At 42.3% G+C, this 16,304-nt stretch overlaps 1 protein-coding gene across 1 annotated transcript in view; it reads right to left on the bottom strand.

The window, feature by feature from the left end:
- The window catches only part of TUBG1 (tubulin gamma 1), a 30,166-nt gene that overhangs the window by 10,581 nt on the left and 3,281 nt on the right, over positions 1-16,304 (bottom strand). Inside the window, exons 3-5 of the mRNA XM_081970837.1 lie at positions 15,038-15,205; positions 13,965-14,033; positions 8,975-9,054 (exon numbers count right to left, since the gene is read on the bottom strand). Coding sequence (XP_081826963.1) covers positions 8,975-9,054; positions 13,965-14,033; positions 15,038-15,205 — 317 coding nt within the window. The remainder of the gene's footprint in view (positions 1-8,974; positions 9,055-13,964; positions 14,034-15,037; positions 15,206-16,304) is intronic.

Genomic DNA, 16,304 nt, shown 5'->3' with positions numbered 1-16,304 from the left:
AAGATCCATCCCCTTCTCTTCCCCCATTCTCTGCTTGGAAGACAATGGTGTGAAATGCAATGTTTGATGCATCTGTTTAGACCACGAATTGGCAAGAGGACTTGGATGCTTGAATAGCAGTTGTAAAAAGGATGGTTGGTTTCTGAAATATTGCTTGCTCAAGTAAACCTTCATCTTTTCTTTAAAATTAGCAGTATTATCTAGTTGCAAAATTAAAAATAGATCTTCTATTAAAAATTAGTAGTGCTAGGAAAATGCTATGCGTCTGTTACATTTTTAGGTTTTTTACATGGAACTATAAATCGCACTTTTGCAGGCCCTTTTGGATTCCTTCTGTAGAGACCTAGTAAGCTAAAGAGACCGTTGGGGTAGATCAAACGTCATTTTTTCCCAATTTAGTAAAATGTTTGTGTCTACAGAATGTATTTAAGCTTTTGAAAAGATTGGTATGTTATCCATCTATACTTCTCCAAATTACCCATGCATCTGGAAAAAACTACCCTGCAATTCACCATGCCAAAGTTGTTTATTTAAACTTGCCATATCATGTATAAAATGCAATTAATGATTCACGTCCTTCTTTCATTTTGATCAGATGATAGATTAACTTTGTGAAAACGTATGCCACCTGAGCATAATCTAGAAAATCTGGAATAAGAGACAATGGGTGAGGATCCTAATGGTCTTATGATTGAAAGTCTATCGCCAGGCATAATTCTAACACAGGCGTCTCCCTCAGAGATGAACAATGCGAATGCAAATACTGGAGATTCAAAACAAAACCTTTCTTCAAATTGTCACCCAGAAATTCTTTTAAAGTAGATACAAATGTTGCTTTTTAGCCAGAAATTGGGCTTGACTTCAAATTGATGGCACAGTCACAAGTCCAGTAAGAAGACAACACAGTTGTTTCTTTGTTCTCAAGCACAACTACAAAATCCAGGGTTGTTTTTTTTTTGGGCAATGAAATGGAGTTTGAGAGCTGACCAGGCAATTATGAAGCATAAAAATGGAAAGACTACAAATCGTACTATTTGTACTTTGGAAAGAAAAAAAGAAACTGTTCTTTTCTCCCTATGTACATCTGCGTTATTTGCAGCTAATCAGTTCCACCACAGGAACAAAGAAAGAAGCAATAACAATAGAATGGTAAGAATTCTACAGTATGTGATTCTTTATAAAGGTGTATGCATTGTAATACACAAACAGGCTCAGTGACTTTTTCTAGACTGTGGATCTCTCTATTTATGCTTGTTCTTGCAAAACCATCAGATGCATCTCTAAATCTATATATGAAATGCTGGTAATTGTCCTGCACTAGATCACCATGTTCAATGATGAATACAAATATTTGGCTGCCCCTACTTTCAGCATGTTCAGAAAGGGCGTTGATACTTACCTGATACGCCTCTTCTAATAGAGGTGGAGATAGCATCCAGGAATAGGACATACCCAAGCTAGTCCCTATTGGGAGGGAGGAGACTGCCAGACTAGCAGTCACCATGTACTGCTTGTGGAACCCTACGGGGCAAAGTTGTCTAGCCTATAATTATGAATAAAGGGCGAAGGGGATGCCCAAGCAGCTGCCCTGCAGATTTCATCCAGGGAAGCTTGCATATTCCACGCTGTGGTGGTGGCCAAACTCCTGGTCAAGTGGGCCGTAATCCCTTGAGGGATCTGCTCTTGATTTGAAGAGTAGGCCAATACAATGCACCATCTCACCCATCTGTCTATGGTAGTGACCGACACTTTCTGTCCCAGGGATGATGATTGGAATGAAACAAATAGATGTTCTGTCTTCCTGAAATCTGCCGTCCTGTGAATATACATCTGCAGGGCACGCCGGACATCCAGAATATGCCATTGCTCTTCTAATGGTCTAGACGGTGATGGACAGAAGTCCGGCAACACAATCTCTTGTGCACGATGAAACCATGTGCTAACCTTAGGTCAAAATGATGGATCCAGCCTTAGCACTACCCTGTCCACATGAAATGCACACAATTCCTCCCTAACCAACAAGGCCTGGATCTCAGGAATCCTCTGCGCGGAGGTGATCGCCACTAAGAATGAAATTTTCAAAGTGAGATATTGCAATGGAATTGTTTGTATGGGTTCAAATGGTTCTTTGGTGAGTGCAGTGAGAACCTTAGTTAAATCCCATGTGGGTATCTGTGTACCACGTGTGGCCTAAGGTTGGAAGCCCCCTTCAAGAACCTCTGAACCGCCGGGTGATGTGACAATGATTGTTCCTCTCCCCAAGACAATAGGGTGGTCAGGGCCGCCACTTGTCTCCTAAGTGTATTGGGCGACAACTCCTTGTCCAGACCATCCTGTAATAATTCCAGGACCTGGGGAACCGACGAAGAGGTAGATACTATTTCCCTTTCAGAAAACCAAGTGCAGAAGATTCTCCAGGTGGCGTTGTAAATGCGATCCATGGAGGGCCGTCTGGATGTCTGTAGGGTGTCTATTACCCTAGGCGAAAGCTGTCAAGGCACAGACAGTCCCGCTCAATCGCCAGATGCTCAACTGGAGCCACCGGGGATCCGAGTGCTCCAGCAATCCCTAGCAGAGGCGGAATTCTCCAGGGCCTCTCCACAGACAATGCCTGAGATCTGCACCAGGGCTGTCGTGGCCAATGCAGGGCCACAAGAATGATCTCCGTCTTGGACAAGATGATTTTGCGCACAACCCTGGGTAATAGCGGAAGCGGTGGGAAAGAGTATAGTAGTCCCTGAGGCCAGGGCCAGCAAAGGGCGTCTGTCCCCTCTGCACCTGTTGTGGGAAATCATGTGAGGAACCGAGGCAGCTGAGCATTGGCTGGAGAGGCGAACAGGTCCATGACTGGAACTCCGAACAGTCGTGCAATCTCTTGAAAGAGAGAAGGATGCAATCTCCACTCTGCCTGATCCAGGGTAGAACAGCTGAGAGTCTGCCCTAATATTATCAACCCCTGATATGTGCTCAGCTGTGATGGAAAGGAGGTTATCCTCCGCCCAGATCCCTAGCTTGCTAGCCTCTCCCATCAATGCTCTTGACCTGGTACCCCCCTGTCTGTTAACATGAGTCTTGGCTGTTATGTTGTCAGTTAAAACGAGGACATGTTTCCCTTTGATGAGAAATATGAAGTGTAGGAGGGCAAGACAGACACCTCTAAGTTCAAGCAGATTAATGGATAGATCCTCCATCCACCTGCCTTGTGCAATATGTACACCCAGGTGAGCCCCCCAACCTCTAAGGCTCGCATCCGTGGTAATCGTGACTCTATCCTCCACCCGAAAGTGGCACCCACTTGCGATGGCTGGTGACCTCCACCAGCTTAAGGATTGTCTCACCTAGGTAGGATGACCCTGGTGAGGGAGGTGCTTCTTTGTTCCTTTTGGAAAGGAAGGAGGAACCACTGTAAGTCCCTGGAATGCAGTCTGGCCCAGGGTACAATAGAAATGGCTGAGACCATCTTCCCCAGTAGCTTAGATAAGGTAGCCAGCGATACCTGTTGTTCCCTCTCTACCTGAGCCGCCAGTAGGCGGAGACTATCCTGTCTTTCTTCTGAGAGGAAAACCTGGACCGCCACTGTGTCAATCCAAGCCCCAAGATGCGAGATATGTGTGGTGTGTGCAAAGGGACTCTTGGTGTGGTTGACAGAGAACCCATGGGATTTGAGCACCCGAAGAGTGATGTCGAGGTTCCTTGTGGCCCCCTCCACAGAGCGTGACATTAACAATATATCATCTAGATAAGACATGATCTGGATGGGCACGGATCTTAGATGGGCCGTCAAGGCTGCCAAAACCTTCGTAAATGCCCGCAGGGCAGATGAGAGGCCAAAGGGCAAGGCTCTATATTGATAGTGGCAACTATCATAGCAAAAACGTAAGAAACAACGGTGTTCCTGGAGGATGGGAATATGTAATTATGCCTCAGTCAGATCAATAGAGGCAAGATAGTACCCTTGTCTAAACCCTTCTAAAATCGATTGCAAGGAATGCATTTTAAACCTTCGGTATTTCAAGTATTTATTAAGACGTTTCAAATCCAAAATAGCCCTCCAACCCCCCGAGGATTTGGGGATAACAAACAATACCGAATAGAATCCTTCGGTTCTATTCTGGTCATCCGGCACCAGCTGGACAGCCTCGATGTCCAAAAGATGTCGGATGGTCGAGATCAGCAACAGCTGTCACTGTCTATTGCTAGAAATTGGGGACCTAATGAAAAAACACGGGGGAGAAGATAGGAACTCAAAGGCCAAACCTGCCCTAACTGTGGAATTGACCCAACGGTCCGAAGTAGTGGTCTCCCACTGGTCTGCGAAATGTAATAACCTCCCCCCAATGGGGAACCGATTGTGAGATTGCTCATGGCCTGCGTAGAACCGGTTCCCCCCACCGCGAAAGGGCCATTTGGACTGATTGCCCCTCTGTTGGCAATATGACTGTTGCCTTTGGCGTTGGCCAACCCCCCCCCCCCGGTGGTCTGAAATTAGGGGAACCATAAACCTGACCTCTAAATGAGCCTCCATAATCCTGCTGCCTTGGTGCCTGGCGCCTGGGGTAGGGTCCAGGTCGGTAAGGCCCCTTTTTATAATTAATGGGTAGTACCTTATGCTTATCTTTTCCTTAAATGAGGAGCAGTGTAAGGGACTCCCCAAATAGTCCCCCTCTCTGTATGGCTCTGATGCCAGGCGCCACTTGTGATGTAGGTCTGTTTGCCACTGGTGCAACCACAGAAGGCGGCGGGAAGGCACGGAAGATGCCATGGCCCAGGAGACGAAACGAGTGGCACTCAGGGTGGCATCTGCTGAAAACTGCACTGCGGCTACAATTTTATTAAGGTCTTGGTGGGCCCTGGAGTCCCCGGCCGGGATTCTCTCCTGCAGTTGTTGGAGCCAACACAGGCTAGATCGAGAGAGAAATGAAACTGCTGCGGAAGCCCGGACCACCCAAGCAGTCGCTTGGTGGCCACGCTGTGGGGTCTGGTCTGTTTTCTTATCTTCTGGTTTGAGAACCTCCTCCTGGAGGATCCGGGAAGCGTAGTGTTTGAATGTAGAGCCAAAATAGGGGCATCCACCACAGGCCAAAGTAAAAGTTTATCAAGCCCGTCCGCCACATTGTAATAGCGCCTATCAGAGCTGGAAGGAGCTGGGCCGGACGTCAGTATAGCCCACTGTCTTTGAACAATGTCCACGAATAACTGGGGGGCTGGGGTGGTATTTGCCTCCACTTTATGTTCAGTAAACCATGTAGAGGCTGATGGGGACGCCCCGGGCGCAGTGGAGGCCTGCACCTGGCCTCCCATCTCAGCTGCAGTTTTGGCTTTGGACAAAAGTGGCTTGAATAGGGCCAGTGGAAATAGCCCTACCGTGATCGGCTTATCAGGAGCGGCTCCTTCCTCGTCCAATAACTCCACTTCCGATAACTCGGCTTCCCTAATCTCTCCTTCTTCTGAAGCAGGAGAACGGCTGCGGCGAGATCGCTGGGGCGATCGCTCCCTTTCTGGGTCTGGGGCCCTCTCCCTAATGGTGTGCACCTGGGGGGCTGGTAGGGGAGTAGCAGGAATCACTGTTGCAAATTGGCTGCAATCCCCTGCTTAATGGCCTCCGCAATGATAGACTAGTAATCAGGAGGCATGGTAGGTAGGCAGGCATTGTATACTCAGGGCGGAGGCCGGCTGACGTGGGTGTAAAGGTGGGCTCAACATGTCTGCCCAGCGGACGTGGGTCCATAGGGCCTGGGGTTTCCACAGATTGCCCCCACAGCCCAGTTGTAATGACAGGCAGCATTGGGCTAAACGGTCCGGGGCTAGTGTCCAACTGAAGTGGGGAGCAGTGGTCTGGCCTGGTGCTGCTGAGGGAACCGCTCTCTTGCCTGAAGGTAGAAGAGTGGCGGGGGGACCAATCTTCTCCTGTGGGGTACATTCCTTTCCCCCAGGCTTGGAGGCCTTCTTCGGTTTAGAGTTCTTGTTGGAGGATTTAGAAGTCTTAGAGGCTTTATCCTGAGACTTGGCTGTACTGCAGCTCAGAGAAGAGGAGGGGGGCAGGAGGATCAGGCCCCAAGGCAATCGAGAGCAATCCTTCCTGGCTCTCCTTTTCCCTGACAGAGGGCTGTTCTGCCATGCTGCTATCTGCCTTTGTCTCAGCGAACGACCATTAGAAACAAAATAGCGTCTGTGGCAAATTTTGCCTCCAAAATGGCCACCGCGCTTCTTGTCAGCTCCACCGAGGCCTCTCGGGCCAAAAACGGCTGCACGTGCCTCTTTTTAGCCTCTGCAAAGGCTCTCCGGCCTGAAAGGAGCTCCGAAAGGGCCTTGAAAGGGCCTCACGCCGCTCAGTGCTTCACCAGCTTCCAATCCTGTCGCCTCAGTGGCTCCGGTAATTAGTCCGAATGGGAGGTGTCAGAGGAGCTGCCAGACGGCTCCCTGTAGCTTCACAGCTTGCACTGTGCAATTGGCTGTCAGAATCAGGTGAGGGGGTTAATTCCAATGCGTAAAGTGTAATTTGGGCTGGAATTGTCAGCATGCGTCATCCCCCACACACACACACACCTGTGGCTCGAGGCTGAATGATTATGCCTCAGCGAGCCTCCCCCGAGAGCCTCAAATCCCGGAAGGTAGATCCTTTGGCTCTGAGATACCAGCCCATTTCTCTTCTTTCACAGCTACTTGAATAATAGTTAGAATAATTGCAACTGAGACTACAAATTCCAATTACTGGAGAGATCGGATAACATGACTGTCCAGAGTGGACTGAGTCGAAAGCTGGGTGGAGTCACCCACAAGGGCGGGTTATATAGCTTGTTAATTAATTAGTAATCAGACTCAGTCCAATAGGAGAAAGGACGGTGTTAACCATTCCTGGATGCTATCTCCACCTCTACTGAGAACAATCATATCAGTGTGATCTGTAGGAAATTCTGCCAGCCATTTGACCGTAAACAATTCAGATTGAGTAGTATACGTCAGAATAAATTATGAGGTCTTCCAAACTTCTCTGGCAAGCTCCCATGAGTATATAATATCAATTATTCTGTCAGCTGCAGTGCTGTGTTGATTGCACCATAGCACTTTGTTGCTTAGTTATTTATAAAATTTAGTAAGACTGGGGAGGGGGGGCTTCTTCCATCCACTCATGAAGACATTCTTGAAGACTACCAGGACAAATCTTGCAGTTTTTCTTGGCCACATTTTTCAGAAATGGTTTGTCATTGCCTCCTTCCTTGGGCTGAGAAAAAGTGACTGGCCCAAGATCACCCAGCTGTCTTTGTGCCTAAGGCAGGACTAGAACTCAGTGTCCCATTTTCTAGCCTGATACTTTATCTACTACGCCAACCTAAATTGGTCAAGTGCAAATGAAATGTTGATTCTATGTCTAGAATGTACCTGGCAGTCCTGTGATAGCCAGATAGCATTACAACCATATGGATAATATATTTAACAAAGAACTTAGTTGAGACATATAATGCAAAGTAAGCTTTACTTTTAAAATGTTCTGCTTCATTGTTAGTTTTTGGATGAAAAGTACATTAACTATTTTTTTTGCTAAAATATCACATGGAACAGTTTTGAGAATTTTGTATGTAACAACTAGCAATTGCTCTTACTACAGAAAAAAAAACATAATACCAAAAATGTATTTAAAAATATTATTAAAGTCTATTGAAATATTGCTGAAAAGATTTTTAAAATTTTCAAACAAGTGTCTATATTTTGTCCACTTAATTAAGATCTTAATTAACAATCTCTCCACTAATGTGGAAAATCAACTGTAATTCTAACTGTAAATTCCATCGCAGGAACAACTGAAAACACTACAAACAATTCATTCAGGAACATCGCATGATAACACTAAGGGGATAATTTCTCCACTGAGAATTATAACTTCTATACATTCTTCCCTCTTTGATAAAAAAGATAATTTATCCATCTCTGCATGCTTACCTACAATTTTGTCAGTCTCTCAATAAAAGAGTTCCTATTCACAACCAATAAGAAAAATATTTTTAAAAAAATTCAGTCTAACATAAGACTGCCTCCACATGTTTCAGCACTCTTAGAGGATGCAAGGAAGTGAATAGTACAAACAGTACAGTGGTGGGTTCCTGCCGGATCGCACCGGATCGCGCGCGCTCCCGTTCGGCAAGGAACCCGGAAGTTCCTGCCCCGCCCCTGGCGACGGGACGGTGCTTGCCTGCGCTCCACCAGCTCGGCTGGGACCGGAGACGTTTTCTCAGCGGAGCGAAGCTTCTGAAAGGGACGCAGGCTCAGCCTGCCAGGCTGCCACCACTCCACTGAAGTCATGTCTGCGCAGAGAAACGTCTCCGGTCGCGCCTGAGCTGGTGGAGCACAGGCAAACGCCGTCCCGTCGCCAGGGGCAGGGCAGGAACTTACTTCCGGGTTCCTTGCCGAACGGGAGCGCGCGCGATCCGGTGCGATCCGGCAGGAACCCACCACTGAAACAGTAACTATAAGCAGTGCTAGGGATAAGATTCAAAACATTCTGTGGATCTCTGGAAAGAACAAAAATATTGCTCCTCTGAAATCATCTCATAATGAAAATTGGCTACATTTAAAGAATATTTGGCATGTTATTGATCAGCCTAACTTAATTTTCATCATGTGCCTGTTTATCCTTCCTCACAATTTCTGAAAGTTCTATAGTCATAATTCTTAAAACACTATGTTATCCAACAAAAATAAATGTGATTTTCATTAGCCAATACCGAAGAACACTTCTTGCCTGAGGGATCAAAACTGATTGTTTTAATCTTTTTTCTTGTTTCAAGTTACAACTGTACAAACTACAAGGCTTGTCCAAGCTGGTGATTGGGTGGGGCAGACCTTATTGAGTCAGCTATGTATCTTCTAAGTCTGCCAGCTAGCAGATTTCCCCAAAGTAACTTGACTGCTTTATAATTTTCCTACTCAAATGGAGAATAGACATGAGCAAAAAAACACATTTGTGACCATCACTCACCTGTCATTTAACCTCTCCAGAAGGTAAGAGCCCAAGCCAGAGCCAGTCCCACCAGCAATGGAGTGACACAGCACAAAACCCTGAAAGAAACAACATAGGAAAAAGATACATGCTATCCTCTTATGGGATAAATAGCAGTGCACATAAATGTATCAAGAGGAGAGACAAATGGATATTAAAGCTATATAACCACAATGTACATAAGGCAATTTTCTTTCTGAGCACTAATGTCCTAAAAGTTAGCTATTCTTCTTTTCTGCAGCCAAATAATATCCATGCTCCTCAGCTGGGACAATTAACCACTTCACTCCGCCTTCCCCCCCATCACAGGCATGTATCGTCGACTGGTCCTCTGCCAGCACTTCTCTCCTGCCAATGTACCCTCCATCCAGGCAATTTTCCAAAGGATACTAGTCCCCAGCCAATCAGCAGTGCAGGACAAGTAACCACGCATCCCCACTCTGCCTTCCAATTGGAGGCAGTCCCTTTTCGGCTCACATTCTTGAAGTGGAAACTGGAACAGTTGGGGGGAGGGAGAGAAACGGGTGATTTCCCTGGCAAGAAGCAGAATAATACAACTATGAATTCCCATATCATTATGTTATAAAACTAACTGCTTCTTTCTTTAACAAAAGTTGCTTATCCCAAAATTATTAGGACTCCGAACACATTGCTGTCCTGATGTGATTTGGGAAGAGGGGGCACATGGGAGAGAAAGGTTATGCCTGATATTGATATCCATACCTGATTTTGAAATTCTAGTGGATTTCAATATCAGGATATCCTTGCTCTCCTCCCCAGTGATCACATCAGTACAGTGATGTGTTCAGAGTCTAATAATTTAGGGATTGCAATCACTGCCTTGATCAAATCCGATCTCATTAATTCCACGAGGAGAAAGAGACTGAATTGAGAAGAACTTATGGGCTGGACACTTGAAAAGAAGTAAATTATAATTCTGTTTCAAGCTGTGGTAAACCCCTTAAACAGCTTTTATTATAGAGAAAAGTACATAGTTTTATAACATACTTAGAGCTTAATCTTATATGGGGAACTGCTAGTCTTCCGTTTTCTTAAAAAGAGATTACCGTGTTTGTGGAGGAAGAAAATGGGGAGGGGGAGACAAATGAGAAGGCGAAAGAGGAGAAAATGTGCGATACTGAAATCGACTGGAAACATCATCGTAAAAAGATCAAGGAAAACGTAGCAACTAGGAGACTAATAGTCAGGATTAGTGGTTTATGCTTCTATCACGAGAAAACATTGACTTTTTGGGATTGCAACATTTGTTGCAAACAACTTTCTGGACATTTCCATATGCATAATGTCATTTCATCCAATTCCATCTGTGTGGGGTAGGGAGGTTGAGTTCCCCCCGCCTCTCTCTCTCTCTCTCTCTCTCTGAGAGAATGTTTTCATTTTATTTTCGCTGACTGAAATAACAGAGAATGAGCTTGGTGGGAGAAGCTTTCAGGGCACAGTTGATAGTTCTCTTTCTGAAAGGGGGTCCTTCACATATATCATGCCTCTTCCTTGGGGTCTTTGTTATGCAAACTTTTTTGACATATTCTTCAGAATGCAGGAAGCTGATCCTGAAACTGAAAACAAATTCCTGATTTCTGGATGACGTTAGTCAATCTCTCCCTTTCAGAAGCACCATGAATCTTCGCCTGGCAGTACTGCCTTGCCATGAATCTGCAAAGTGGGGGACACACAGTTATCTGTCCTGTGCTTTGGACTAGCCATGGACAAGTATCCTTTGGCAAATCGCCCAGGAGGAGGGTGTGTTGGAGGAACACCAGCAGACCATTGGTGTGGGAGAAACGCTGGCAGGGAGACAGCTGATGATAAATGCCTGTAAAGCATCAGCTGCAGGGGAGGGGGAGCTGTGGTAAAGTGGGCGCAGTCATGTGCTCTAATTATCTTAGACAAGACGCTACCCGAAATGTAAAAGATTACATAAATTTGTACTGTAAGTCCAGCAGAAAACAGAATACATTCAAAAATCTATTTTAGTAGCAGAACATAAAAGTGAAAAACATCCAAAGTAAAAATCATAAATGACATATTGTTATCTACTAGTTAAATACAAGTTAATAACTAATTAATAACAGATGGTTAACAGAAGGATTTGAAGTTTAGTGTAATATTTGAGTTAACCCGTTGCCTTTTTTTTTTTACATTTTATTTATATGTATTATGATTAGATGTCAGGTAGATTCAATTAACAGATAGAAATCTCCTCATCTGAAATAAATATTTTCTGGTTGACATATATATGAAAAATTAAATATTTACCTCTAACACTACAGTTGTAATACTAATAAACAATGATATACAAGTAGTCCTCAATTTATTATCACAATTTAGCCCAAAATTTCTGTTGCTAAGTGAGACATTTGTTAAGTGAGTTTTGTCCCATTTTACTATCTTTCTTACCACAGTTGTTAAGTGAACCATTATAGTTGTTACGTTAGTAACAGTTGTTAAGTGAATCTGGCTTCCCCATTGACTTTACTTGTCAGAAGGTGGCAAACGGTGGTCACATGACTCCAGGATACTGCAACTGTCATAAATATGAATCAGTTGCCAAGCATCTGAGTTTTGATAACGTGACCATAGGGATGCCGCAAAGGTCATAAGCATGAAAAACTGTCATAAGATTTTTCTCCGTGCTGTTGTAACATTGAATGGTCACTGAATGAACTGTTGTAAATTGTGGACTACCTGTAGTAGAAATTTTGGTATTTTTTTTTACAAAAAGTATTTATATTTGATATCATTAAAATAGAAGCATGCTTTACTTGGAATCTCTGGTAATTTCATATTGAATATTCACAGATTTATTCAGTTTATTCACAGATACTGTATTTTGTGTGTGTGTGTGTGTGTGTGTGTGTGTGTTGTATTTGTGCTGATAAATAAATAAAGGGAGACTAGTATAGATCTATTTCAAGCTATTTAGCTCTCATCAGCTAGCCATACCCTTACAGGGATTTGAATCCTTACTGGGATTTGGGCATACCAGGGGTTGTAACACAAATACATATACATACATACATACATACATACATACATACATACATACAACTTTGTTTTACAAAAAATGTCTAACAACATCTAAGAAATTAATTGCACTTGAGCTAATTAAAAATAGTGTAGAGCAATAAAATACTCTGGCAGTGTTTTTTTTTATAAATCAATAGAGTTGTATTTTTAAAATTAGGGGTTTGCAATCATCAGCTATCTTCTAAAAAGGGCAGACTGTTGATTCTGCTAAACTATTATAGGCTAAGCAGGATTATTAGCAGACTTTTCACTAGGCATATATAATGTAAAGTGGGGGACTGAAATGTGGGGGAGCAGTTTTTAAGAAGAGACATTCTTTTATAAATTAATGTTTGATTCTATAACAATAAAGGGGTATTCTGCTTAATCAGATCATTATATAAGACCTTCATTGATTTTATTTATTTACTTGTGACATCTTTATCCCATCTTTTCTTCAGAAGCTCAATGATGAACATAGCATTCTATCACCTATTTCTCCCCAACAACTCTCTGATGTATGTTCATTCTGAGAAAGAATGTGTTTTTGTGGCCAAAAGGACAAGTGCTATGGAGTATGGGGAGGCATGCAAAAAAGAATGGAAACAACTCATGAACCCCTGCATGCTTCCCCATTGACTTTCCTTGTGGGAATCCAGTAGGAAAGGTCACAAATGATGAACATATGACTGTGGGACACCGCAACTGTCATAATTGCAAGCCAATCGCCAAGCACCCAAGTCATGATCAGGATACTGCGACAGTCACAACAGTCCCCTATTCAGTGCCAATGAATGATTATCTGACTGAGTGGTGGTAACCTGAAGGCTACAACAATCCTGTTGTTTTATATCATCTTGTGCCCATATGATTAAAATACTTTCACATGCTATGCTTATTCGTTTATCATTTACCTGATATGAATCACTTTCTATCTTTAACCCACTATAAAATTGCCATTTTATGTGCTTTTATAACCTTTCAGTCTATAAATTGCAGCTTAGAGAAACTGTTTTTTAAATAGAAAAACCTAACCCAGAGTCAGGAGAGTGATATAAATTAAAATTTTCATTTTCAAAGCCAGGATTCCAGTTCAGTCATTCAAAATGGGAGGCCTTGGCTTTTAGACAGGGAGGCTAGAATTCAAAGCCCCAAGTAACAAATTTAGTAACCCTAGAATAGTCACTGCTGCTATACCCACCTAACCTATGCCATAGGATTGCTCTGTGTGTGTGTGTGTGTGTGTGTGTGTGTGTGTGTGTGTGTGAGAGAGAGAGAGAGAGAGAGAGAGAGAGAGAGAGAGAGAGAGAGAATCTCTATCATAAGGGAAGACAAGTTTTTTTTAAAATAAGTCACATAGTTTAAATATACTGCATCAACATTTATCCTGATTGCTTCAATCTTCCAGAAGAATGAAAGATATTTATTATTAGATTCTAGTAATAAGAATCTAGTAATAGATTATTACTAGATTATCAGATTGTCTACTTTCTACAAGTTTATTTTGCAGGGAGTAATCAGAAGACAGTCTCCATATTAAAGGTAGTCCTCAATTTACAACTGCTTGTTTAACAACCATTCACGATCAAAACAGCCTGGGAACAGGTACTTTACAGCCCATAAAGCATTTTTGGTCATTATAAAACTCCCCGTCACATGATCACATTTCAGGTATTGGCAACCTCTTTGCATTTATAACCAAGTGCCCTGCAATCATGTGGTCTCCATTTGCAATCTTCTTTGCCAGCTTTCCCAGAAAGACAATGAGAAAGCTGGCAGGGAACATTAGATTTGAGGACTCTTCCCCATGCATGCCAAGAGATTTCTCCTTTCCCCCTTAATTCTGAGGCTAAACAGATGGCCACTGAAGTCCAGTACTAGCCTTCCCCAGGTCTAGAAATCTATAAGTAATCAAAGGGTCAGCACCACAAGTCTGTCTTACCTCCAGACTGTCACTGCCATCAGCTTCTCTGTCTATAATGTCAAAAATATCTTCATGGATCTTTTCTCCCTGTAAATCACGAGACAAGACTATTTATTCTAGATTCAGTTATAAATCAAAGTTCTTTCTTTATAAACTTAAGTTTATAAATTAATCAATTTTATTAAGGTCACAGACCAGCAAATAAAAGCATTAAAACAATGGTAATAGTAAAAATAAAAATAAAAAGACAGACAGAATAACATATTGCAATTTGTGATGAATTAACAGTGTATAGTCTAGTTTTACATATAGTATAGCAGAATTTGGCCACATTCAGAGAAACTACTTCATACTGAGTCAATTACAGTAATTGCACATAAAAAGATCAGTATTTCTCTGATTATTATATTAGGTATTATAAATTGAGTCTGTGAGTCTTTTCTCTGGGAACTAGATTAAATACAGACCTGAAATTGATAAATGTAGTATATAATGATGAATCTGGTTTGGATGTGTATTTTTCAGCCAGGTGTTGAATAAGGACATGCCCATAAATAGAGTGTCCAGATCTGAACCCCCCCCCTTGCTCATCTGCCAGTACATGCTCTAAGTTAATCCAATTGACTAATTTATTGTATGTCTATCATAGACTTACTTATTATACTTAAGAGGCTGATAGGCTGATAGTTAGCAGATGTCCATTTCTGTAAATAGGCACAATAATAATTAGGCCCCAATGCTCTAGAATTTGTACAGTCCGATCAATATACATAAAAGGAGGGGAGGGGCCACTATTCCAGATTTTCATAGTATTTCAGGTATGATAACATTTAGCACTTGTAACTGGGGCCCAGATTGGCACTGAGACCTAAATCGAAGCCAGGAATTTCTTCTTGTGAATATAATGTTTTAAAATGGTCCTCCCACACAGAGGCAGGAGTAAGATAAGGGAGTGAAAAGACTTATCAAATGGGTGAGTGGCTATCAGGTTCCAAAACAAAGTAGAGGTTTTGGGAAGCTACTAAGTTTATAAAATTATGCCCAAGAGAGGAATCAAAGGGCGTTTGTTCCATGCTTCTTGACTACTTTACCTGTGAAAAGCCACTAGCCCAATTATTTCCAGCTCCACCACCATCCTCAGATAGGTATATGTTCTCAGGATTGTAAAGGTTGGCATATGGAGAATTCAGAATGGAATGGATCACTCGTGGCTCCAAGTCCAAAAGAACAGCTCGTGGGATATAATGTTCATCATCTGCCTATAAATAGGGAAGAAAATACCATAAACAATCTGCAGAATTACCCTTCAAATTTGTTGAAATTCAGTTCCCATAACCCTTCACCCATGGGCACTGGTTATGGATAACAATTGGCAAGAGTGACCTGCACAGAATAAACAGCGGCCACTAGAGGGCACAGTTATTATTTATATTCTATGCTTCCTATCTTCATCTTTTTTTACTTTGAATACATATCTAAACTACTGAAGACAGCTTAGTCTCTGATATACTCAATAATGGTGATGAAACCAATATTAATACCAGAGTGGCTGGTAATTCAATAATTGCAGGATTCATGTTCTCCCCATCTTTTATCATATACAAACAAAAGTTCAAGTGTCTAAAGAGAATAGATGTAGGTGTGGGGAAAGAAAGGTTTTGCCCCTTTCTTCCTATATATACTGTATATATGCTGTCATGGCAGAGGGGTGGCTAAAAAATGGGGGAAGAGACAATGCTTAGAGGTTTTTCACTGGTGTGTGTGTGTGTGTGTAGAGAGAGAAGAGGAGGAGGAAAGAGTGAAGAACAAGCAGTGATTGTTTCATAGCAGTGAAGAAGCCAGACTGCATATTTTAGATTGAGTAAAATGTTTAAGCAATTTATCTATCATAAATTTAATATTAAATTTGTAATTTTAATATTATTCAGAAAAAAGGTATTATTGTATTTAAAAGAGTTCTCTATTTTACTAGAAATCGGATTCTACCTGCAAAGTATTTAAACTGTTTTCTTAATATTTAGCAGAAACCTGTTTTGCTCTAGTTTAAGATGATCATTCTGAACGATAGCTTTGGAAAATAAGATTTGGTGTTTTCACTGACATGTTATCTTATCGCCTTCCAGTTTTCTCTTCGCATCTTTCTTGCCTTAAGTGGATAACCTTACTTTTCTCATCACTTACATTTTGTTAGATAGGGCCCAATGTTCAGGTCTGTCAAGATCTTCTTGTCTGTTTTGATTTATATTCCTAATCTGTTTTTACAGTACTGTTTTTGATAGGTTGGATTGTTTTGTGTGTGTGTGTAAAAACAGATAGAAAGTACCTATTAAGCAGTTCCACTTTCTCCCTGCTGCTTGT

Source organism: Natrix helvetica (assembly GCF_964273705.1).
Source record: "Natrix helvetica genome assembly, chromosome: Z".
Lineage (NCBI taxonomy): Eukaryota > Metazoa > Chordata > Lepidosauria > Squamata > Natricidae > Natrix > Natrix helvetica.
This window is presented reverse-complemented; position numbering and strand designations above follow the sequence as displayed.